Genomic DNA, 27,134 nt, shown 5'->3' with positions numbered 1-27,134 from the left:
TTATGTTGGCGGTAAGGATAATCTGTCACTGTTGTGACAGATTATGTTTACCACCAACATATAAATCAGGCCCTGAGTTCTTACCATTGCCTTCATGACCCCTAACACCAGGGGTGGCCAGTGCAATGCCAAGAGTACCAAAGTTGAAACCATGAGTAGGTTCTTTCCCCCAGATGATATCCATACAGGTAGGACTGTGTCTAAGCAGTACACAGACACAAATCACTTTTCTCAATCTCACTTTTTTTGTACACATTTTCAGAGAATTTAGAGATAATGTGTTATTTGGGTATATTTCATTCATAACGAGAATATGTGGGGAACTATATGAAAATATTTGCTGATCAAAGACCTGAGTTTCCAATATTGTTGAATACTGTACTGTCCTTTGATAGAATGTTTTCTCCTTTCCACTGCCTAGATGGGTGAATTTTATATGAAACATTCTTTCTTACTCCAGTTTCAATGTTTTATTTGCTTAAAAATGTCAAGCAACACTGCAGAGGAATATCTAAGTTTACAAAGCATGTTTATGATAAAGCCCACAGTACATGGCACATTAGTAATCAATGGCATTTCTTTCTCATGACAGGCAACTTTACGACGACGACACAACCCGTGAAGACCTCAAGACCCTGGATCCCCGTGGTAAGACCATGGAACTAAATCCACACAGTAATTCCACCTCCGAGAACCTGACGTCCTTCATCAAGCAAGAATTTGAAGGACACAGCCTCGGGGAAGTCATCACCATCGCCATAGTTACTGCCATCGTGAGTCTGGTCACCATAGTGGGCAACATCCTCGTCATGGTCAGTTTTAAAGTGAACAGCCAGCTCAAGACGGTTAACAACTATTATTTGCTCAGTCTTGCGTTTGCGGATCTCATCATTGGCATCTTCTCCATGAACCTCTACACCTCGTACATTCTCATTGGATACTGGTCACTGGGGAGCCTTGCCTGTGACCTGTGGCTGGCCCTGGACTATGTGGCCAGCAACGCCTCGGTCATGAATCTGCTCGTCATAAGCTTCGATCGATACTTTTCCATCACACGACCTTTGACCTACAGGGCGAAACGTACACCCAAAAGGGCTGGCATCATGATTGGTCTAGCCTGGTTCATATCGTTCATCCTATGGGCTCCAGCAATTTTATGCTGGCAATATTTAGTTGGCCAGAGGACCGTGCCCCCTGGAGAGTGCCAGATTCAATTTCTGTATGAACCAATAATCACCTTTGGCACAGCCATCGCTGCCTTCTACATCCCAGTATCGGTCATGACCATCCTTTACTGGCGAATCTACAAAGAGACAGAGCGGCGCACCAAAGACCTGGCCGAGCTACAGGGGTCAGAGTCAGTCACCGAATACGAGACAAACCGACCTCAGAGGGCCCTCCTGAAATCGTGCTTTGGGTGCAAGCAACAGACTCTTGCCAAACGAGAGAGGTGCCAAGCCTCCTGGTCTTCCTCCAGCAGGAGCACCTCAGCCACAGTGAGGACATGTCAGACACCACCCACTAGTGAGTGGTCCAAGGATGACCCAATGACAACCTGCAGCAGCTATGCTTCGTCTGACGATGACGATAAGTCCACAGGAGAACCAGTCTTTCAAGTGGCCTTCAAGAACCAGACCAAAGTTCAGAAAGAGGACAGCCCACTGCAGGAGAACAAGCATATATTTGCCAAGGAACGAGCCACAATGAAGGATTATGACAACGAAAAGTACTTCCTCTCTCCGGCCAAGGGTCACACCCAGAGGAGCCAAAAATGTGTTTCTTATAAATTTAGACTTGTTGTCAGTGCCGATGGCTCCCAAGAAGCCAACAATGGCTGTCGGACGGTGAAGGTGAGTCCTTGCTCAACGATGGTGGCAAAGGGGCCATCTATTAAAAGCCTGGACCCAAATATGAGCAATCAGATCTCCAAACGGAAGAGGATGGTTCTCATAAAGGAGCGGAAGGCGGCACAAACCCTAAGCGCAATCCTGCTGGCCTTCATCATCACCTGGACACCCTACAACATCATGGTGCTGGTCTCTACCTTCTGCTCTGTTTGCATCCCATCAACCTTGTGGCACCTCGGGTACTGGCTGTGCTACGTCAACAGCACTGTCAACCCCATCTGCTACGCACTGTGCAACAAGACATTCAGGAAGACTTTCAAAATGCTATTGCTATGTAAATGGAAGAAAAAGCATGTGGAGGAAAAAGTGTACTGGTATGGACAGCACCCACCCAGCCAAAGCAAGATGCCTTGAGGGGTGAAATACTGGGACTGGTACAAATGGTTTGAAAGGGACTTGAAAGGAAACCTCTTTGTGTTTGTACTGGTGAGCTTAAGTCGCAAAGGTGCTTGCTCTCCTAAACCTTTAATCAATGATCTGTGTGCACTGGGGAACTCATGAATACCACAAAAAGTTAATGTAGGTGCATCAGGCTGCCCCTGTGCTTCTCTCTTACCAGAGTTGAGCTGCTTGCTCAGGTCTCAGCTCTGCAGACTCATTCTCTGCAGGTTCTCCTCTGCAGGTTCATGTGCTGCAGACGTCACTACTCAGCAGTGAATTGGGAGCGTCATGCATAGTCCTGAGCACTCAATAACATTGTTACAAACCCCTGCACTAGGTGACTGGGACAGGCAGGCAGAATAAAGAGATCCTGTTTAAAAGTGAGTTTTCTTATTACAGAGAGATGTAGTGTATTAATGACTCAAGGTGTGGCTTTGTCCTTGGTCTGGTCTCACATACAATGCTTTGTTCTCGATTTGGCCTCACATGAGTGTTTGACCCTGGACTGGTCTCACATGCAAATGCCTTGTCTGAGTCTGGTCTCATATGCAAGCTGTTGTCCTTGCTGTGGTTTGACATGCAGCCCTTTGGCCCTGGTGTAGTCACACATGCAAGGCTTTGTTCTTGGTCTGGTCTCACATGAGGCTTTTGTCCTTGGTCGCGCCTTACGTGTGGCCTTTGTCCGTGGTCTGGCATCACATCCAAGGCTTTGTCCTTGGTCTGGCCTCACATGCAAGACCTTGTCCTTGATCCTGCCTCACATGCATGGCTTTGTTCCTGGTTTGGTCTCACACGCAATGCTTGATCCTTGGTCTGGTCTCACATGAGGCTTTTGTCCTTGGTCGCGCCTTACGTGTGGCCTTTGTCCGTGGTCTGGCATCACATGCAAGGCTTTATCCTTGGTCTGGCCTCACATGCAAGACCTTGTCCTTGATCCTGCCTCACATGCAAGAATTTGTCCCTGGTCTTGTCTCACATGCATTATTTGTCTCACATGAGGGTTTTGTCCTTGGCATGGTCTCCTTTTAAAGCACCAGGGTCATAAAAAGAACAAAACGTTTGGAGCTGAGATATGGTCCTTTCTCCTGTAGACACACAGTTTGGAATTTGGTCTCAGCCATTGAAAGAATCTGGTTATTTCTGGCCACTCCTGGTGGCGCTGCTGTTCCTCTTGGGCATCAGTGCGGTCTCCATCTTTTGCACCACCATCACTCCCAGATACCATTACCACTGACTCGAACCAAGGCGAAGGTGTGATAAAGAACTTAGAACTCCTCAACTAGGGAGGGCTGCGGTCATGAAGGAGACAGAAAGTTATGTGCCGGGCTTCAGTGCAGCTTTCCTGGCCTTGGATGAGTGCAGTACTCCTTTATGGCCTATAACCGCTGCTTGTATCCTGTAAAGACTTGGGTATCTCTTAGGGATAGAGAGCTAAAACTTGAGCATCTCTTAGGGATAGAGAGCTAAAACTGTCATGAGACCTACATGCAGCAGCTCACAAAACACAACAAAAGAAGTAGGCTTGGCTACAGCACTGGGCACCAGGGGAGAAAAGGAAAAATACACCCAATGATGAAGCTGGTGCAATGACTACTGGGTCCTACAAGCTGGGTAGGGGCATCTAGCAAGACCTCAGATCATGGACGCCTATGAAAAACAGGGTCTAAAAGAGGTCAAGGGGTAATAATAGTAATGCACATCATGACTCAGTGGGGTCTCTCAAGCATCTCTCATATGCTCTTCCGGCACAGGAGTCATGTCAAAGTATTCTTTACTGCTGTCTGGGAATATTGAATGTAAAGGGTGTTGGGTGTCCACTCTCTGCCATCCTTGTTGGGAGTGATGGCCTCACTCACAGGTTATAGATGGTGCAAAGGAAGGAAGGGATTATCATTGTCTACACAATAAACCCAGATTTCCAGGATAAATATATATATTTTATTCTGCATACCAGAATGTGAATGTTTTTTTCCTGGCTGCTCACCTGACCAAGCCTTTGCATAGAGATAACCTTCACAGCAGGGTAGTCTTCGGCCTAGAGGCCACGCAAAGGGGTGTGAGATGTTTGCATTTTCCTGCAATCAAGAAAGACAGAAGGCTTGGCCTCACTTAAGTGGTCTCCCTCATCTTTCACAGACAGATTCTGCAGTCCCAACCCACCTGCTTTCATTCACCAAAGGGCAGGGTTTCAAGAAGTTTATTTAGCAGCCACTTGCTAACCAAGTCTTAATTTAAATTCTAGGGGAAGTCTAGTCACCATCCTTCTCACCTCGGTGTCTGGATCTCCACTCTCCAACCTCGGGAATGAAGGCAATATACTCCTGCTGCCTTGGAAAGCTGTCCTCACCCTCCATCTTGTGCCATGTCAACCCAGATGCATCCAAAATCTATCCCGCTTTGCTTTTATAAATAATAGTCTGAGCCAAACGTGAGGATAAATATCACAATACATCCACTTTAACATTTGCAAAATGTTCTAAATTTTTGCATGAATTACCCATATATTTTCTCACATTGTTATGATCTTGAGGTTATTGCTTCCTTTGAGCACAGCCTAAAACTCTTGCTACTTCCCTGTATATGCATCCTACAATGACTATATGCTTCCAAACCCTGAGCTTATCAGCTGACCTTGCTGGAAGAGTGACCTAGTAGTAGCCTAGCAGTGGATAGACTGTTTGCTTGATAGTGCCTTTCAAAAGGACTTAATATATATCTTTGAATACCAATTATGATATTTCTTTTTATGGTCTTGCAGTCTCAAAAAGCAAACTCAGCATTTCTAAATCTCACAGGAAAAACTGGCCTTTAATTCTTACTGCCACCTCTCCATTTTAATTTTAAATTACCTTTTCCATGCCCTCCAATCTCTGCATGTCTCCTCCCCGTGAACACACCCTTATCAAAGTCACATGCATTTTCACCTTAATCTCTATGATTGTAATTCTGAAAAGTTCCTGCAACTCGTACCAAAGATCACAACCTCTCCTTCTCTGAAAGTCATACCCCTGTAATCTAACAGTACCTTATCTCCTCAAACTCATCTAGTAACCCCATCAATCATCTGCAAGAACTCACACATCCCTCCTCCCCTAATGATCCTGCTCAACTCTCATCAATTTCATGCACCATAAAGAAATTGGAGTGAATGCATGGAATGTTTTTCCTTGAGTGCACAAGACTAATCCTAATAACTAACAAGAACCAATAACACTGAATTAACTACTAACCTTGGGTTCTGGAGCAGAGGGCTGTCCGGCATAAAGCACTTCATCTCCTTGTCAGGGGTAGTAGGTGCCATGTAAATGAAATGACAGTGTAAACAGATCTATTACTAGCTGTTTCAGATGATTCGGGTGTGAGGACGTGAGTGTAGGGTGAGTGTGCGGGGTACGCTACCCTATTGGTAGACCCCTTTCAATGGAGGAGATGGTGGGGGACTTTATGCTTAATGTCCTTTTTCTCAATGTTGTGCCATTGCCAATTGCAGCTCTGTCGGTGTAACACCTCCTTCTACCTTTGGGCCTTGCATTGACCACTGTCGTTCTCCTGTGATTCTGGATCTAGGTTTACTTGTGACCCCCTTGCATGAGCAGATAGACTGGAGCCTCCCTTGATGCTGTCTTCCCTAGATCCTGTGAATGTGCAATCCACCCCACTTCTTGATAACCTGTTGTAGCCTGAGAGCAGCACCAGCACCTCTAGCTAGAGCACAGCCAGCCTTGAGGTCTAGGAATATTATGTCTTGTGTGTATATATAGTGTTCTCTTTACATTTCCGAGCTAGATGTCCAAAACTCTGCTCCTTGTGCTGCACGCACCGATGGATCTTCACGACCACCGGCATTTATTGGGAAGGGACACTGTTGTCTCTTCTTTCTCAGATGCCCCATATAGATAATCCATGCCATGGGTGAGCATTAAAGTAAGATCATAGTTCAGCCCCTCTGTGCACATAACATGCCAGCCGCACTGCGATGTGCAGAGCAATCAAGGGAAAGATGCTCACAACAGAATCTTGACTCAAGGTGTTCACTGCTAGGTTGGTTATTGCAAAGTGAACTATGAACCTCACTCTGAATCCTCAATGGTACAGAATTGTTAGATACTCTGAAATAAATAATGTCTTGACTTCATTCTATTGAATAGTGGTACTCAGTTCATATCCGAGCCTGAGGTTTTTTAAAGAACTATATAGTTGGCTGTTTTTTCACACTGCATTGAATATTGGCACTCGGTCCATATCTGAGACTGGAGCTGCAAAGGTTTGTGTAGTCGGCTGCGTGCTCACATTGCATTGCATAGAGGTACTGAGTCTATATCCGAGTCTGAGGTTTTTCAAGGGTTTGTGTAGTCGGCTGCTTGCTCACATTGCATTGCATAGAGGTACTGAGTCTATATCCGAGTCTGAGGTTTTTCAAGGGTTTGTGTAGTCGGCTGCTTGCTCACATTGTATTGCATAGAGGTACTGAGTCCATATCCGAGTCTGAGGTTTTTCAAAGGTATGTGTAGTTGACCTCTTGCTCACAATGTATTAAATAGTGGTACTCAGTCCATACTCGAGTCTGAGTTTCTTAAAGGTATGAGTATCTGGATGCTTCCTCACATTGTATTGCATAATGGTACAGATGTGTAGCTGCCCCTTACTTCAAGCGGTCAGACTAGTATCCACCCTAAGCGCCCTAAAAGGGATGATATCTCTTAAATAAACTATTAGGCAGGTTGTGGTTGAGGAAAGGATATATTATACATTCGCTGTCTCCTTTATAAGTACATACCATGCTACATAAGCACCATGGTTACACATAATAATTAACTCTCAATAAGGAACTAATTTACTTTGATCAATATTCAGGCACAATGACTTGCCCTAGATGGTACCTTGTGGTGTTCAGGCCTGCATACATGTGTTGATGACATTAATGCTGTTCCTAGAGTCAAAAAGGAATCTGATAATAGAAGAGTATCCAGCACACATTTTATGATTGCAACAAAAATTCAACCTACAATAGTTTACAAATGTGACCTAGAACATTTAATGCCACAACACATACAAGGTAGTTATCATTTGTTTTTCAAATGCTAAAGATTTACCCTTAGTGATACTTGGCTCAGTGATACTCGCCCGGCATCCACAAATCTACTGAAACTCTCTTCTAACCTGTCATCACACACATACTACTACAGGCCCTTACATTGCAGTGTGGACTGAGTGCTGGTGGAAGAGAGGCGCAAACCTTGGAGTTAGCTAGAGAAATTCTGATTGGAAGTATGTGTCGCCCAGTGTAAATCAATGTAGAGAGTATGATTCGGCTCTTAAGAAGGCTCCCAGGACTCTGGAACTCAGGGCCATGTAAGGCATCTGCCGTAGGAGGAAGGCCTTGTGAATGAGGCTTGACAGCATATGCTTAGAGTTTACAAATCCTTGAGCACCAAGTCACCTTTGTGACGTGCCTGGGACCTAGAGAGGTATGCCAATAAACTCAGCAAAATAAGCTGTAGTGAGATGGGAACATATCTGGGGCCCTAAAAGATTTTTATTGAGCAAAGAAGCAAAATTCTGTCATCAAATCAGCATTTACAGCTGTCTAGCATTTTGGCTGTGCATTACTCTTGACTTTGTCTTGTGAGAATGTTTGAGTAGGTGACCCTGCTGCTCTCTGAATCCTGCTGCTTGAGGACATGAAGGACATCAGGCACAGGTTCATCACAGTCTCTGTTGATGGTGTTGACTTTGTCGCAAAGCCTCTCACTTTGCCCAGTAGTAAATATCAGTCTTCCCTGGACTTCCATATTTAGCAGTATGACTAGCAGGTGTGAACAGTCATCACAATGTAAGACCGCATTCTTTTGACAGCAGTATGTGGCGGATAAGCCTCTGGTACTGGGTCGGCACCATGTCCATATGGCAAGAGGGGTTTGAGTCTTGGCCTTGGGGAATGGTTGAGGTTTTCAGGATTTTATCAAATGGTTGGATTGGTAGCGGACGCAGGTGTGTAGGTCACTGCATAGGGTGGGCTCTTTGTCTATGTAGCGGGTGTCTTCCTGACCTGCCTAAAAAGAGGATGGTTCTGTTGGGAAGACAGCTCCTGAGAGGCGTATAGCCTGAGGTGTTGTTGCAGAGATATTAAGGAGGGAACACCTAGTGGGATTTTCAGGACAGGCAGAGGACAAGTCCATCTCTGGAAACCAATATATTGAATCTCCATTTCATAGCCGCGGCAGGTCATTCCAAGTCAGTAACACAGTTGTGGATTAGTTGTTCTTTGCCTGCAGCCTACAGCCTTCTGTGCTTCATTGGTAGTCAGTGGGGACTTTCTTCAGTTTATTTGGGTCAGCATCAAACACATTCAAGCTGCTGAGCGGTCAGTTAAACATTCCTTACCTTCACAGAACCAGACTGCCACCTTTGGACATACTTTACTTCTGCTGAAGAAGTTCTTCCATTAAGCACTTTTTATTGACTGCTGGTGTTCCAGAAAACTGGACTTGTGTGCAGTTGCTGTCCTTTTGTTGCTTTTGAGCTGTGTGCGGAATCTATTAGGGTGCAATCCTTCTGCACTGATGAATGTTACTGTGTGGCATGTCTGCAGCCATGACATGCATGCCACGCCTATGCTGCTACACCCATGTAGTGGGTACAGATGGATTTCAAGGGTGGTGATCAAGCCACTTGAGCATGTACATATTCTAAATTCTATAGACTGATATGTGGGATGTATTATTTTCTGTGTGTTCAGTGTTTATTCTGGGAGAGTGAGATATTAAATATTGGACCCTCCAAAATATGTCATGTGAACACTTCACATACAATGTTTACTTCTGATTGTAACTCCTGGTAAAACAAGGGGGAACAAACTGAGTTCAAGTGAAAAGTATTTTGATATTTCTTTGTAAGTCAGTGCAAGGATAATGCGTCTGTGATTCTGACCTGTGCCGTATAAAGGAAATCCCCTATCTCAACAATTTGTCTCAGAGTGCTCTTTTTATTTATTCAATCCCCAAAACTTTCAAGAGTTTCCCCATTGCAACAAGTATTGACAAAACCAATAGGTCAATATCGGCTTCAGGGATACTGTCTTCACCAGTGGCTGTTTCCTTGATTGTTTTCTGGCAAAGCATATACAAAAACATTTAAAGATTGCCACCCATGCATGCACATGTATGTGGTACACATCCACGGGCATCCATATTTGGATTGTTTTAAAGCTCATGCAAAGAAGGGCACCATCTGCAGTACCGTCTTGAAATGTGGCACACTTTAGGGGCAGTGAGAGCCCAGCAGCTGTACCCAGGAAGATGCAGGGCAATCACAAAATAATAATAAAAAAGGTAAACAAAAGGGAGTAAGGATGTATTTTAATGGATGCATTGGCACATCTGTCCCTGGGCCTGAAAGGGACTGTGGGCCAGATGTAGCAAGGGTTTAGCGAGTCGCAAACGGCGAAAATCGCCGTTTGCGAGTCGCTACAGCCACTTTGCTATGTAGAAATGCATTTTGCGAGTCGGAACCGACTCGCAAAATGCATTTCCGACTCGCAAATAGGAAGGGGTGTTCCCTTCCTATTTGCGACTCGCAATGCTATGCATTTTCATTTGCGACCGCGATTGCGGTCGCAAATGAAAGCGCAGTTACCATCCACTTGAAGTGGATGGTAACCCAGGCGCAAACGGGAAGCGGTCCCCATGGGACCCCTTCTCCTTTGTGTCTGGATAAAAAAATAATTTTTCAGAGCAGGCAGTGGTCCAAGGGACCACTACCTGCCCTGAAAAATACCGAAACTAAAGGTTTCGTTTTTTTTTTTCAAAGTGCAGCTCGTTTTCCTTTAAGGAAAACGGGCTACACTTTGAAAAAAAAGACTGCTTTATTGAAAAGCAGTCACGGACATGGTGGTCTGCTGTCTCCAGCAGGCCACCATCCCCGTGAGTGCCCTGAATCGCTATGGGGTCGCAAATTGCGACCCACCTCATTAATATTAATGAGGCGGGTCTTTGCGACCCCATAGCGACTCGCAGAAGGTGTCTGAGACACCTTTCTGCATTCCAAATTGCGAGTTGCGATTTGCGAGTCGCTGGTACTCGCAAATTGCAACTCGCAATTTGGACTCTTCCTACATCTGGCCCTATTTTCTGTATAGATGATGACATTGTGCTTGGACAGAAAACATTCTCTCACACAGAGGAGAATCAATGGCTGAATTGAGCTGACCCTTTGCTCTATGCAGTATGCTGTGGTGGGCAGAAGCAGCAGGTGAATGACACTACAACAGGCCAGTGGATGAACAGGTTTAAAGTATCTGTATGTATTTTTATTTTTTTATGGATTTTTTTCATCAAAAGCTTTCACTAACACAAAAAGGGATAAGGTATGATGTGGTCAATTTATCATTTATGCATGTATTAAAAATAGCATTGTGAAATGTCAAAAAGCTGGGCCGTGACATGTGACTTACTTTACCCAGCCGGACTGGTTAGCCCGAGCCTCTGGCCCAATGGGAAACCTCTCAGTGCACTGGTAGGCATGATGACCATATGGCACGATGACTCCAGAAACTATGTTACCTGTCTCACATCTTCCTTTTGTGAAACATTGTCATTTATGAGTTGTAGCCCTTTGGTTTTATTATAAGAAAACCACAAAACATCTCCAAGAACTCTTTAGTTTGCAATATTAAGACCCCAACTGGTAGGGTTGTGCGCCGGTGACATGGTGCAGTACTGTCATCCTATTGGAAAACTCCAACCTCCTGCCTCTCACCATGAACAGCACTTCATGTGTGCAAGTGTTAGAAGGTGGAGGCCACTGGCCCTCATTTGTAGGGACCAGGACTTCCTAACTGGAACATGCCTCAAATGAAGAGAGAACATCAGAAAAGTAGGAAGGGGGAGGGGAAAGTAGGAAAGCAGTGATAAAGGGGGAAAGCGGGCAGAAGGACTGCAGGAGTGAGATAAAGAGACAGGAAGTGTTGGGTGGTGGAAGAAAGAAGCATGAGGTGGAATCAAGACCAGGCAGATTTAGCATTCAGCAACCCTAGCAGTCTGCAGCACTGGCGATGGGCTCCTAAAGATTTGGGCCATTGCGCTTACAAGGCCTGATTTTACATATGGCTCTGCTGGAGTTCAGCTTCGAGGTGGCGATGTTTAGTCAAAGAAGATGACTCTTTGAGGAACTTAGGGCCAGATGTATGAAGGTAAGTGTTTGGGATTACCAAATAGTGACATTTTGCGATTCACTATTTGGTAATTGCAACAGCAGTGTACAAATGTGTATTTTACACATTGTGCAATTCCCATTGGTAATATTAATGAGATAGGTCTTGGTTTACCTCCCATTGGGAATCGCAGAGATGGTGGCTTGCTGGAGTCAGCAGACCACCATGTCTGTGATTGCATTTCAATAAAGCATTTTTTTTAAAGTGCAGCCCGGGTCCCTTAAAGTAAAATGGGATGAATTCCAATAAGAAAAATGAGAAATTTTCTTTTAGTTTTTTAAAAGTAGGCATTGGTCTGTGGAACATACCTTCCAACCATTCTCAAAGGAGAAGAGGTCCCTTGGGGACAAGCTCCCATTTGTGAATGGGTTACCTCCAACTTGAAGTTGGTGGCAAAATGTGAAGTTTTGCGACCGCATTTCGGTAAAAAAATATTCATACATACCACTGCTATTCGGTACTAGGAAGGGACACCCTAAACATACCCCTTCCTAATACTGAATCGCAAACCTATATTGCAATTCAGAACTATGTTACCAAATCGCAATTAGGGTTTTGTGCATTTGAAAAAGCCTTTTCGCATTTGCAAATAGGTTGATTCAGCAAATTGGCCTGTCTGTGACCACAAAAGGCTTTGTACATGTGTGGCCCATAGAGTATTTAAAGAGCTGAACATCATTCATTCAAGGCGACCAGGACAACGGTCATTGATGTAGTTATCTGACCATCCCAGACCCTCCATTACATCTTGACTACTGCTGCCATACTGGCAGACAAAGCACCACAGACATCCTATCAGGTCTCACAGAGGTGTAATAAAGATGCAGGAAAGCAGGGGGTAATTTAAGAGAAGCTTCCTGGGACTCCACAGTAAGTAATTTTTACTGCTCCACGTCCTGTCTTCTAATGACTCCCACTTCAAGCAAGCTTTAAACTAATGCCTTTTATCATTTCATTTTGGCAAGCAAGCAGCAAAGCTTTTTAAGTGCCTTTTTTTGGGCTTTAAAACTTTTACTTGAGATGATTTGTTTATTTCCAGTTGTTGCTATATCCTATCCTATTTCTTACAAAAATATACTTTGTGTGGGCATTTTATTTATCTTTGTCTTGAGTCAACATACTGAAGCTTGTGAAAAACATTCAGGCTACCAGAAAGGATATAAGAAGGCCCCAAAGAGTTAACTTTCATCACACAAACTCTACATAAATTGTCAATAGCTCTCTCACAATCAACAACTGTGAGTTCTCGGAGAGGAGGAGAGTCACAGAACATTCTTCATAAGACTTATCCCTTATTTCAGACTCACAACAGAGGTCCTAAAATAATTTCTTGCCTTCTGGGCAGGGCCCAGCTCTTCTTAGGAGATTTCTGATATCTGTTGAGGGAGACGAAGCATGGAAGGAAGGATCTTAAATTTAATATATCATCAATATCATTGTTCGGACTTTTTTTTAGAAATAAACGAATTTGTTGTTTTCTTTTCTTTTTTTAAATTTTTTACCAAAGATGACTTTATTTCTCCAGTGCGCTTTACATAGACCCTAAGGCATTACATATGATTGTCAGAATGATGAGAACATCGAAGCGCCTATCCAAATAATTTATTCACTAGATCAAAGCATTGTTTCTAGATTTCGCATTTGTGCAATAATCTTTGCAGAACCTGTGGTTGAAACTCGTGGAATCAGCTTTAAAAAATTTGGGTAATGGAGCCTTCTTTAACAGATCTAAAGTAAAACCCATTCCTCTCCCAGAGTCGGCAGAATCATACACAGGCAAAGCTTTGATGGCCTCAGAGTTTAAAAAAATCTGATACTTGAAAATAACTATCAGCGAATGTCACAATATTGAGGTCAGCAATACTGACCTGCAACATTGTATCCACTACACTGCCTACTGCTACATCACAAGGTATGTATATTATTACTACTTATAGTTATATAGTTATGCATAAGTTCTCATACCAGTTTCCACATTGCTCTGGAAGACTTGCACTGCATCTTTCCACACTGACCCAGTTAAGCACACACTGAAGCAGCTTGTATTTTACACCAGAAAGTTCTGGTCTCATGTTAGATTCACACTTTCCTCAGAACACACGTATGGCAATTCCAGCAGTGGTCATTTAACCAAACAATGGGTGTCAATTTGACATCACTCCTTAAAAAAGGATAGGTATTTCATTTGCACAAGAAGACTGCTATGCCAGTGTCCATATTGTTATGTCAGTTTCCACAATTCTTCAGTTAAATACCCACTGCCAAGCCAGGGTCTATAATGCCAATAGAAAAGTGCTGTGCTAGTTTACACATTGCCATTTTGACATTGTCCCTACAATCACCACATCAGTTTGTACATTACCACGCCTGTGTCATATAGCCACATTGCTCCTTTTACTGACAGATCACCATGACAGATTCTTCACTGGGCTCCATTTTTAGGTCAAGCCTAAGCATTCGACCTCATGTATACTTTCAGTATACTTCTTATGGCTTAAAAAGATTTAATTTGTTGGTTGCAGTGTCCTTTAGAAATTCTTGCTTGCTAGTGGTCAGTACTGCCTTTTTATCCCTCCTTTTTCTATTTCAGAGCAATGACCAACTACTGTATTATTCCACTTTGGTTTCTTTATCTGTTGTTGTGAAGGACTATTTTTGTTATTTCTTTGGTGCTCCCCTTTCACTGTGGGTGTTTTAGGCTGGTAGCTGCCTGCCTTTCATTGCAGCATTCCGTTCCTCCCATGTCGCTGACATTTGTTTTAGCTTTATTACAGTGCTTTCCTCATGTACCTCAGGCTCCTAAAATAAACTTATTTTACAAAAGAAACACCCTGCCATTTAGCTCATGAAAGCCACAATATGCACTTTCTGGTAGAATGTAGCTAAACCTAGAAGCAATTATGTGGAACTTGCTAACCTCGCATCCGGAGTCTCTCTCTCCAGGGCCTCTCCCCACCAGCATTAACGACATCGCACGTGAGTGATGGCAGCATTGTTTATCTCCTTTATTGGGGCCATATATCTTCTCAGGCTGCTCTGCTTGTTGAAGTGCAAGACAAGAATGCTTGCAAGACTTTTCATTCTTTTGAAATAAAAAGAAAATACCTTTCCGGCCTTATTTTCCAATTTCTGTTCAGATGTTTACACAACTTGCGGTGGTGCAGTCATCTTCTCGTCTCTCCTTAAGGGCTTGTGATTTCTGATGTCAGTAGCGGCCAATGACCACCAAAACATGGCAGGAAAAGACAAAATTATGAGACAGAGTTGACCAATTTATGTGGCATGAAAAGTCCAATTCTGAATTTACTTTGCAAATAGCTCTAACTCAAGAAAATGCTACACCTATTGTGTTGCAAATGCGTGTTACTTTGGTCTTTAAAACTGCATCAACACTTTTCCAATTGATGCACCACTTTTTCATGTTTTGTCAGCTTAGCACATATTCTTATACTAAATTCTGCATTTTATACATAAACTTTCATACCTGCTTCCAAATTCCTGTTTTTTGACATTGGGTCTATACATTACTATTCTGGATTCCAACTTGAAATGCTGGTTCAACAATGCACCTAAGAAGTACATCTTGGCATGGTGGAGAGGTGTACCGAGCTAGCACTGAAGCACAAAATGCCCTGTGTTCTCACACCTTGACACCATCCCTGAATCAAGGAAATACAGAAGTGAATGTGAAAGTGCCAGAGGAAAGGGGATTGGAAAAAAATATTAAACCGGTGGCCCTGTGGCATCAGGAAGGTGCTTTTCCTGTATTATAAAGAATCAGAAACATTCTGGGCATGCTTTTCAGTGACCTAGTGTTCCTTCCCAAAACCTTCTACCATAAGTCCTGATTTAGCCTGTGGAGGACTGTATTTGCTCTTTCACAGCAAAGGAGTAAAGTACTCTTTCACTCTGACAGAGTACTCATCCTCCGAATTTAGAGTAGTCCACAGACCCAGCAGACAACTCTAGTCATTACCAGGGACCGTCGTCAGCAAACGTGATGGCTGCCCATCAAACTTTTAAGACATTTCTCTTTCTTCAAAAACAAAATCCCAAAGTAGGACTTTGTTTTTGAAAAAACAAAAACTAATGACTCCCACACTTTGGAGTGGGGTATCATTTAACAATTTTTACTGTACCTTACCTCCACGTTTCTTGTGGCGATAAAGGAAAGTAAAAACTGGCCATTTGGCAGCCCACTCTGAATCGGCAGGCGATCCAATGGGCAAACCTCCAACGGCCCTTACCCTGTTGGGCCATCGACGAGTATGTCAGCAACGAAGACAGAGTAGTCTCCATCACTGATATACTTAAGGTCCGCCCAACTGTAAATAAGGTGAGCACCATCAGTCTGGCAGATAAGGTACTTTGTCATCATTGCGATGGAGTATCCCCTCCACCAAACTCTAAATCAGACCCTTAATCACCAAGTGTTCTTTTCCAAGTGAGGAACCAGTTTCTAAATGGCTTCTCTCACAGAGCTCTAGTCCCAGATGACATCTCAATAAAGTCCATAATACTGTGTCTTTCATATCAGTGTACCCTAGGGAGCTTCTCACAATCAGACTTTATGACATATTGAGATCACAGTCCTCATACCTTGAATAAATGGGTTCCCTTTGGAACAAACAATTATGTTATGTACCAACAGTAATGGTAGAGGTTTTGGCCAATGATCTTCAAAAATGCACAAGGTTCAGTAGCTCAAATTCTGTAATTCCTGTTGGAAGCTGGGTCTGTATATACTATACCAAAATGAGGTATGGTGTGTACAGAGTCCCGTGGTTCCCCAGAGGCTTAACAGGGGCTACAGTAGATAATACCAATGCTCTCTTTTGTGGTAGTGTGGTCAAGCAGTTAGGCTTATCAGATGGTAGTGAAAAGCATTTGTTGTACACACACAGTCAAGAAATGAGGCACAGACTCAATGACTAAGTCCAGGCAAATTGTTTTGTGTAGCAAAAAAATATATTTTGTTACTTTATTACTAGAACCAGAAGGTCTTTATTACAGGTAAGTACAGTTGTCAATATCAAGCATATGTATCAAATCTACTTTGTTTGGTTTTTGCAGATAAAGCAGTTTACAAGTATGTAACACTTTTCTATTTCAAAAGTTGACAGTGCAATTTTTCATAGGAGTCAATAGAGTCCTGGGTGTGGGCAGGGGGTGGAAGTGTTAGCACAGTTAACATGTAAGTACATGACTTAGGATTCCAGTCTTCTGGGGTTAGGATGGCCACAAGTCAAAGTTTAGGCTGACCCCAAAAGTGCACCACCAGCAACATGAGGCTGGCTGGGTTCAGAGGTCAAAGTTGGCATTGGGTTTATAATGAAATCCTATGAGGACTGGTGATGCTCGGTAGAAAGCAGATTGCAGAACCAGCAGTTCCAGGACACAGACCTGGGGGGTTTAGGTCAGCACCGGGGAGGGGGCCACAGGTTCACACCAAACACACACCCTCAATGGCAAAGGGGCGGCCGGGTGCAGGTTCAAACACAAAGCTGGACGCCCAATGTTTTTCAATGGGGGTATCCCGGGGGTCACAAAAGAGGATTCAGGTAGGTGGAAAACCAAAGGCTGCACATGCAGTGGAGGTGCCCACTGGATGTTGCTGGTCCGTCGGTCGGATTCCCCAAGGCCAGGGGGCTGCAGGTGCAGGGGTCTCCTTGGGCATCAGGAATCATCTTTGGATCCTGTCAAGGTCAGGGGGGGTCCTCCTGATTCAGGCTGGAGGCATCTTTGTGTTGGCCAGGAGGGGTCAACCCAGGGAGGACTCAAGGTCAGAATCGCCTGGGGACCTTCTCTGGATGGGGGAGCTACCTGGAATCGGGCTGTGGGCGTCGGATGAAGAGTGGGCAGGGCTTGTGGATCCGGAGTCCTTTTTTGAGGTTTCTTTTGGACAGGGCAGCTGTCCTCCAGAGTTCTTGGTCCTCTGCTGGGCAGGCAGTTGTCTGGGGGTTTGTAGATATGGCTGGTCTTGCAGGATGCCTCACCTTCTTGAAGCAGGGTTATTTGAAGATACAGACAGGCCAGTACAGCTGGGGCCAAGTCAGTTGTCGTCTGGAGTTTTTACTTTTGGGGTCGGCTTGGCAGACTTTCTTCTTTCTTCTTGCAATCACCAGGAATCTGGTGAGTAAGGTTCAGGGGTGCCACTAAATACTAGATTTAAGGACATTACCTGGGTCAACAGGCAGCAGCCAATTGTGGAAACAGTGGTACAGTTTAGGGAAAGAACACTGGTGCTGGGGCCTGGTTAGCAGGATCCCGGCACACACTCAGTCAAGTTAGCATCAATGCCAGGCAAAAAGTGTGGGGGGGTGTTACCATACCAAAATGGGTACTTTCCTACACAACCTCCTCCCAATCGAAAGAGGATGAGACTAACCTTTCCCAAAAGAGTCTTCATTGTCTAAGTGGAAAAACCTGGAAAGTCCATCTACATTGGCATGGCCAGTCCCAGGTCTATGTTCCACTGTGAAGTCCATTCCCTGTAGGGAGATGGACCACCTCAAACTTTTAGGGTTCTCACCTTTCATTTTCATTAGCCATTTTAGAGGTCTGTGGTCAGTTTGAACAATGATGTGAGTACCAAACACGTATGGCCCCAACGTCTTCAGGGACCAAGCAACAGCAAAGGCCTCCCTCCCAATGGCACTCCAAAGCTGTACCCTGGGGAGCAACATCCTGCTAATGAAAGCAACAGGCTGGTCATGGCCATCATCATTGGTTTGGGACAGGACTGCTCCTATCCCATGTTCAAAGGCATCTGTCTGCACAATTAACTGCTTAGAGTAGTTTGGAGCTTTAAGAAGTGGTGCAGAGCACATTGCCACATTCAAGATGTCAAAGGCCTTTTGACAACTAACAGTTCAGTTTAATTTCTTGGGCATCTTCTTAGAGATCAGCTCTGTGAGGGGGGTCACAATGGATCCATACCCCTTCACAAACCTCCTGTAATAATGCCCCAAGCCAAGGAATGCCCTGACTTGAGTCTTGGCTTTTTGGAGCTTCCCAACCCAGAATTGTCTAGATATTGGGCTGTAAGGGTTCCACTTGCCCTCCACCTACAAGGTGGCCCAAGTATACAACAGTGTCCTGCCCTATTTGGCATTTGGATGCCTTGATAAATTGCAGAGCCTGCAAAACCTCACCCAGGTAGAGAAGGTGATCCTGCCAGGAGGAGCTAAAGACAGCAATATCATCTAGATATGCCTCACTGAAGGACTCCAAGCCACCAAGGACTTGATTCACCAACCTTTGGAAGGTGGCAGGGGTATTCTTTAAACCAAATGGCATAACAGTGAACTGATAATGCCCATGAGGTGTAGAGAGTGCAGTCTTTTTCTTTTGCTCCTGGTGCCATGCGAATTTGCCAGTACCCTGCGGTTAGGTCAAAGGTACTGAAAAACTTTGCTGCACCTAATTTGTCTATCAGCTCATCACCCTTGGAATAGGGTGAGCATCTGTCTTGGTGACAGAGCTCAGAGCTCAGTAGTCCACGCAGAATCTAATTTCTTTCTTTTCACCCTGGAATGAGGTTTGGGGATTAAGACCACTGCGCTAGCCCAGGGACTGTCAGAGGGCTCAATAACCCCTAAATCTAGCATCTTGTTGACTTCAACTTTGATGCTCTCCTTAACTTGATCAGACTACCAATAGATCTTGGATTTGACGGGCAAGCTGTTGTTTATGTCCACATCATTGGTACACAGGTGTGTCTGTCCAGGGGTTAAGGAGAAAAGCTCTGCATACTGCTGCAAGACTTGCCTGCAGTCAACCTGCTGTTGGGCAGGGAGGGTATCTGAGTAGACAACTCCGTCAACTGACCCATCCTTAGGGTTGTGAGCGAGGAGGTCATGTAGAGGCCCACTCTCTACTTCCTTCTCCTCATTAGTAACCATCAGCAAGGTTACATCAGCCCTGTCAAAGAAAAGCTTGAGGCGGTTGACACGGATCACCCTTTTGGGATTCCTGCTACTGCCCAGGTCTACCAAGTAGGTGAACTCACTTTTCTTTTCTAGGATAGGGTAAGGGAGACTCCACTTGTCCTGAAGTGCCCTGGGAGCCACAGGCTCCAGAACCCATACCTTCTGCCCTGGTTTAAACTCCACTAGTGCAGCCTTTTGGTCATACCACTGCTTCTGGAGCTGTTGGCTGGCCTCAATGTTTTGGGATGTTTTTTCCATGTACTCTGCCATCCTAGAGCGGAGGCCAAGCACATGGTGCTTAGGCTCGGGGAGAGGTCTCTCCAGGCCTCCTTCACAAATGCAAGTTGTCCCCTAACAAGCTGGACAAACAGAAGTTCAAAGGGGAAAAAAATCTACTCCCTTCTGAGGCACCTCCCTGCAGGCGAAAACCAAGCATGGCAAGAGGACATCTCAACTCCTTTTGAGTTTTTCGGGGAGCCCAATGATCATTCCCTTCAATTTCTTGTGAACTGTTCATTAAGCCCATTGGGTTGTGGATGGTATGGTGTGGTGAACGTGTAAGTCACCCCACACTCATTCCACATGTATTTTAGGTAAGCTGACATGAAGGCGGCACCTCTGTCAGACCCTACCTCCTTAGGAAACCATACCCTGGGAAAGATACCAATGAGGGCGTTGGCTACTACAGGAGCTATAGTACACCTAAGGGGAATTGCTTCAGAATACCTGGTAGCATGATCCTCTACTACTAGTATATATTGGTTTCCTGAGGCTGCGGGTGGTTGAAGTGGACCAACTATGTCCACAACAACCCTTTCAAAGGGAACCCCAACCACTGGTAGAGGAATTAGGGGGGCATTTGGGTAGCCACCTGCCTTATCACTGGCTTGCAAGGTGACACAGGAGCTGCAAAACTCCTTCACCGTTTGATACATGTTGGGGCAGTAGAAATTGCTGACAAGCCTATTCCAAATTTTAGTTTGACCCACATGCCTAGCTAGGGGGATGTCATGTGCTAAAATGAAGATGAATTCCCTAAACTGCTGAGGCACTACCACTCTCCTGGTTGCGCCAGGTTTGGTGTCTCTGGCCTCAGTGTAGAGGAGTCCTTCCTCTCAATAGACCCTGTAGGAGCCACTGACATCTCCCTTTTCCTGTGCAGCTGATTGCTGCCTCAGGCCTTCAAGATTGGGACAGGTTCTCTGTCCCTGACACAGCTGGTCCCAGAGGGTCCCCCCTGGGCCCAAGAGCTCTACCTGGTAAGGATCAAGGATCAGTTCTCTCAGAGGATGGTAAGACTTCTTCCCGAGGAGTCTTGTGCTTTTAGCTGTACAGAAGATGGTCCCCCAGTCTTCCTGCCCTTTCTCTCAGAAGGTTGAGCCATTATTCCGGGCTCCAACACTTCTTTTTCACCTTGAGCTCGGCTCTATGCTCAAGTCTTCACACACACCTCAGGGATTCCCAGCATGGCTGTATGGGTTTGGAGTTCTACCCCAGCCCAAGCTGGGGACTCCAGGTCATTCCCTAGTAGACATTCAACTGGGGTTGCAGAAGAGACCACTACCTGTTTCAGGCAAGTAACCCCTCCCCATTCTAAGGTCACCATAGCCATGGCATGGAACTTAGTTACATTGTCAGCATTGGTGACGGGATAAATTTGTCCAGCCAGATACTGTTCTGGGGAAACCGTTTTTTCTGTCACTATGGTGACACTGGCACCTGTATCCCTCAGGGCTTCTACGTTAGTCCCATTAATCAAGGGATGCTATTGTATTTGTTCATGTGAGGGTCAGACAGCAAGAGCGGCAACATTTACCCCACCCTTAGAAACTAAAGTAAGCTTCAGTGTGGACCCTGATTTGCTCTGGGCACACTGTTGATCCCACCTGGAGATTGGCTATACCAGTGCTAACTGGTGCAGAACAAGGCAGATTCCTTTTGGGACAGGCCATGTCTCCAGTTTGATGTCCATTCTGCCTACAGTTGAAACACCAGGCATCAAAGTTTTTACGCTTCTACCCATGTGATGATTGTGAAGAGGCTCAGGGCCCACCCTCCTGCTCAGGTTTTTGGGGGCCTTTAGAAGACTCTTTACTTTTATCTTTGCCTCACCACCCTTTTCTTGGGGAGGCTTTGTAACCCCTTTCTTTTGGTCACCCCCAGTAGAAGTCTTGGTCACCCTGGTCTTGACCCATTGGCCTGCCTTCTTTCCTAATTCTTGGGGTGAAAATGGACCTCTGTCTACCAGATATTCATGCAACTTGTCATTGAAGCAGTTATTTAAAAGATGTTCTTTCATAAACAAATTATAAAGCTCATCATTGTCCTGCACTCCACTTCCAATTATCCAACCATCTAGTGTTTTCATTGAGTAGTCTACTAAATCAACCCAGGACTGGCTTGAGGTTTTGTGAGCCACCCTGAACCTAATTCTTTACTTCTCAGTGGTGAATCCAAAGCCCACAGTCAGGGTAGCCTTCATGTGGTCATCGGATTCAGCATCTGCACCAGTGAGTGTGAGGAGCCTATCCCTACACTTACCAGTGAACAGTTCCCAAAGTAGATCTCCCCAGTGAGACCTTTTCAATTTCCTGGTTCCACAGGCCCTCTCGAAGGTTGTGAACCACTTGGCGATGTCCTCACCATCCTCATACTTGGGGACAATCCCTTTAAGGATTTTAGGGGTGTCAGCGTGATCACTGTCCCTAATTATTAAGTTGCTGCCACCGCTAATGGGTGCTAACCTCATTTCTGATCTGATTTTGGCCATCCTTGCTAAAAGGAGGTCCTCTTAATTGAGGTTACCCTCAATATACCCAGAGGAACTGGACTCTCCTGTGGGAGATCTAGATCCTGTGAGTACTATCCTTGGAGTCAGGGGCATTTGGGCCCTGTCCTCCATAGTTAGGTTAGGGAGAGGGAATTCATCCTCCTAATCCCTAACTTCTTCCCCACGTGAGGGGAAGGCTTCCTCCTCAGTAGGGTGTTCCTGTGCATACTCTGCCAGGAGCTCCTGGAGCGGAATGTTAGTAGGGTTGGAACCAGTTTGAATTTTTCTTAAACCACAGAGGGACCTTAGTTCCTTCATCTTAAGAGCTACACATTTTGTTACTAAAGTTGGGGATTACTTTTAGTAACTAAAAACTACATCTAGCTACTTACTCGTAACTATGGTAATTTTTAAATCTAAAAAATAAATGCTAAAGGGGACTTAGCCAAGGTGCTAGCAGGACTTTAAAAAATTTAGAAAAATTGTCATTTCCAAAAAATCAGTTGAATCTAAAGGCAATTTTGGAACTTAGTCGTGTGATCAGATATTGACTAAGTAGTCCAGCAAATGCAAAGTCGTAGACACCACGGTAATCCACCATTGTATGAAGCAGGCTCTCTACATACTATACCAACTTGAAGTATGGTGTGTACAGATTCCAAGGGTTCCCCAGAGGGTTAACAGAGGCTCAAGTAGATAATACTAATCTCTCTTTTGTGGTAGGGTGGTCGAGCAGTTAGGCTTATCAGAGGGTAGTGCAAAACATTTGTTGTACACACACAGTCAAGAAATGAGGCACACACTCAATGAATAACTCCAGGCCAATTGTTTTATATAGCAAAAAATATATTTTGTTACTTTATTACTAGAACCAGAAGGTCTTTGTTGCAGGTAAGTACAGTTGTCAATAGGTATCAGGCATATTTATCAAATGTACTTTGTTTTTTGCAGGTAAAGTAGTTTATAAGTAAGTAACACTTTTCTATTTCAAAAGTTGACAGTGTAATTTGAGTCAATAGAGTCCTGGGGTGTAGGGAGGGAGTGTTAGCACAGTTAACAAGTAAGTACACTTTCTTACAATTCCAGTCTTCAGAGGTTAGGATGTCCACAGGTCAAAGTTTAGGCTGCCCTGAAAAGTGCAGCACCAGCAACATGGGGCCGGCTGGGTGCAGAGGTCAAATTTGGTGTTGGGTTCACTATGAAATCCTCGGAGAACTGGGGGTGCTTGGTAGAAAGCAGATTGCAGATAAGTACCCGTGGTTCCAGGACACAGGCCTGTGGGATTTAGGTCAGCACTGGGGGGGCCACAGGTTCACACCAAACACACACCGTCAGCAGCACAGGGGGGTCTGGGTGCAGGGTGCAAACACAGAGCTGGGCATCCAATGCTTTTCAATTGGGGAACCCCGGGAGTCACAAAAGATGCTGCAGGTTGGGTCCAGGGGGTCGGTTCCGGGAAACCAAAGGCTGGACAGGCAGGAGAGGTGCCTGCTGGATGTTGCTGGACCAATTAGTCAGATTACCCAATGACAGGGGGCTGCGAGTGCAGAGGTCTCCTTGGATGTCGGGAATCTTCGTAGGATCCGGTCGTGGTCAGGTTGGTCTTCTGGATTCAGGCTGCAGGGGTCGTTGTGTTGGCCAGGAGGGGTAAACCCAAGGTGGACTCGAGGTCGGCGTCACCTGGGGACCTTCTCTGGACTGGTTGGCACACTGGACTCGGGCAGAGTGAGCAGTGCTCATGGATCCGGAGTCCATTTTGGAGGTTTATTCTGGACAGGGCCACTGTCCTCCGGAGTTCTTGGTCCTCTTGGTCCTCTGCAGGGCAGGCAGTCCTCTGGGTGTTTGTAGAGGTCGCTGGTCCTGCAGGATGCTTTGCCTTCTTAGAGCAAGGGTCTTTGAAGCTGCAGACAGGCCAGTAGGGCTGGGGCGAAGTCAGTTGTTGTCTGGAGTCTTCACTGCTGGGGTTGGCTTGGCAGTCCCTTTCTTTCTTCTTGAAATTGCCAGGAATCTGGCGAGTAAGGTTCAGGGGTGCCCTAAATACTAGATTTAGGCAGGGGCTACAGTGGTCAGAGGAGAGTTGAAAATGGCTACTGTCCCTGAGGGTGGCTACACTCTCCCTGTGCCCACTCCCTTTGGAGAGGGGAAACATTCCTATTCCTATTGGTCCCTCTCCTCCAAACCAAGATGGAAGATTCTGCAAGGAGGGTGTCACTTCAGCTCTGAACACCTTAGGGGTGGTCCTAGCTGCAGTGGTCACTCCTCTTTGTTTTACCTAATTTTCTTGCCGGAAATGCTGCCAAAAGTGGGACGTGGTCTGGGGGGGGGGGGAGGGGGGGGTGTGGCAGGCATCTCCACTAGCTGGATTGCCCTGGGACACTGGAACAAGAGGCCTGAGCCTTTGAGGCTCACAGCCAAGTGTTACAGTTCCTGCAGGGGGAAAGCGTGAAGCACCTCCACCCAGGACAGGGTTTGTTTTCTGACCCAAGAAAGCACAAAGGCGCTTACCCATGGGGTCAGAAACTCATCTGTTAGTGGCAGGCTGGCACAGACTGGTCAATCCTCCACTAAAGGTTTGGGTAAAATACAGGGGACATCTCTAAGATGCCCTCTATGAGCATTTTACAATAAATCCAACACTGGCATCAGTGTGGGTTTATTGGGCTGAGAAGGTTGATACCAAACTTCCCAGCCTTCAGTGCGGCCATTGTGGAGCTATGGAGTTCGTAATGACAAACTCCCAGCCCATGTACTCAATATGGCCACACTGCACTTACAATATCTAAGAATGGACTTAGACATTGTGTGGGCATATTGCTCATGCAGCTATGTCCTCACCCCTGGTATAGTGCACCCTGCCTTAGGGCTATAAGGCCTGCTAGAGGGGTGACTTACCTCTGCCACAGGCAGTGGTTTGTGGGCTTGGCACCCTGGAAGGGGTGCTAGGTCGACTTTGCCTTTTTCTATCCACCAGCACACACAAACTGCAATGGCAGTGTGCATGTGCTTGGCAAGGGATCCCTTGGGGTGGCACAATACATGTTGCAGCCCTTAGGGACCCTCCCTGATCAAAGAGCCCTTGGTACCGCTGGTACCTCTCACAAGGGACTTAGCTGTGTGCCAGGAGTGCGCCAATTGTGGAAACAATGGTACAAATTATGGAAAGAACACTGGTGCTGGGGCCTGGTTAGCAGGATCCCAGCACACACTCAGTCAAGTTAGCATCAATACCAAGCAAAAAGTGGGGATTGGCCATGCCAAAAGGGGCACTTGCTTGATGGAAATCTATGGGCCTGATTTAGGTCTACGGGGAGGGGAATAATCTGTCATAAAAGTGACGGATATCCTGTCCGTTGTATTACAACCCCATTATATCCTATGGTGATCTTAATACAGCAGACGGGACAGCCGTCACTTTTGTGTCGGAGTATTCAACCAGCCAAGATCTAAATCAGGCCCTATATGTAAACTTCAGATGTCTCTGGATAGTGATGCCACCAGAGTTGACCAGGATACCACTGGAGTGGTACTGGTGTTCAATTTCTTTTCACAGTTTTATTGGTTTTATCACCTCATGAAAACAGACTTAAAATGCTAGTATTTCACAATGCAAATCAGATGCAAGGAGACTGTGAATACAGGGACAGGCACCGTAATACACAGAGCAAGCAACCCCCAGACCTTCCACTTGATCTCTTTTTGCTTTGAAGATGCAGGATCACCAGCTTTCACCCAGTTTTTGCTTCTTCTCTATGAGATGCCCACATAGGGATGGAAGGCACACATTCTGCATGTCTCCCCTATTAAGACATCTCTGACTGCACCGGAACTCTGTGCTGTGAAGGGAGCAGTGGCAGTTTCATTCATAGTTCTGATGTTTTCCTGAGCTGGTGTCATGTTTAAAAAGCTCCCTGGCAAATATTTTGTTAGGAGAAAACAATCTCCCAAATAGAGAGTTTGTTTTTCCTAAACAAAAAACAAATGGCCCTGACATGCAAGGAGATTTATCCTAAGCAGGGGGACCATTCATCATTTTCCCCGATTGTGTCTACCATTAATCGCATGGACAGGAAAAATAAATGTTGGCTGCCCTGCCCTCAATAGTGCAGGATAACCATCACCATGACCTGGCAGCACTTGTTGGATGGGCCACAAAGTTGAGGTTAACACTAGTACAGCCAGCGGAGGCTCTGATGATTTAAACCGGGCACTTCCCTGAGCCTGAATAGAGTGAGGGAAACGCACAGGTTGGCGGGCATGAGCAGCACTGACTTCCAAGGATACTTCTGCTCTACCAAACTCAAAATAAGGCCCTACATCTTGTGTCTTGGACAAGTTGTTTATACACACAAAAAATGGCCAGAGGTCTTGATGATCAAGAGTACACTAGAGCACATACGGCTCAGCTCCTTAGAGGGCATAGGTCATCTGACCTGGATTGTACAGGAGCATTGTATCATTGCTCCAGAATCTGTGCTGTAACTGGCTATAACATATGGAACATGTCTCCACTCCATCACTTCATTCTTCCTTTGATCTCTTATTTGAGTATGTAACCTGGGGTTTCCCCACAACAATGGCCCATGCCAACTCATTGTTGAACTACCCAAGGTATCACTGGCTGCAGCAGAACTGGCCTTAAGACACAGTGGGGGTCATTACAACCCTGGCAGACGGTGTTAAAGCTGCGGTAATACCGCAAACAGTCCGGCGGACAAAAAAAGGGAATTATGACCCTGGCGGAAACCGCCAACAAAGACAGCCACTTTAACACACCGACCGCCACGGCGGTGCAAACAAGCAGCGCGGCGGTCACCGCCAACAGACAGGTGGAAGACAATGTACCACCCACAGTATTACAACCCGCCAATCCGCCACCTTTTCCGGGGCGGATTCACCGTGGATAAAAACACGGCGGAAACAGCTTTTGCTATGGG

At 45.5% G+C, this 27,134-nt stretch overlaps 1 protein-coding gene across 1 annotated transcript in view; it reads left to right on the top strand.

Annotated features, from left to right (window-relative positions):
- CHRM5 (cholinergic receptor muscarinic 5) overlaps positions 1–9,236 on the top strand; it is a 204,570-nt gene extending 195,334 nt beyond the window's left edge. Inside the window, exon 2 of the mRNA XM_069208984.1 lies at positions 593–9,236. Coding sequence (XP_069065085.1) covers positions 657–2,261 — 1,605 coding nt within the window. The 5' untranslated portion in view covers positions 593–656 and the 3' untranslated portion in view covers positions 2,262–9,236. The remainder of the gene's footprint in view (positions 1–592) is intronic.
- Positions 9,237–27,134: the final 17,898 nt, after the last annotated feature.

This window comes from Pleurodeles waltl, chromosome 9, assembly GCF_031143425.1.
Source record: "Pleurodeles waltl isolate 20211129_DDA chromosome 9, aPleWal1.hap1.20221129, whole genome shotgun sequence".
NCBI lineage: Eukaryota > Metazoa > Chordata > Amphibia > Caudata > Salamandridae > Pleurodeles > Pleurodeles waltl.
This window is presented reverse-complemented; position numbering and strand designations above follow the sequence as displayed.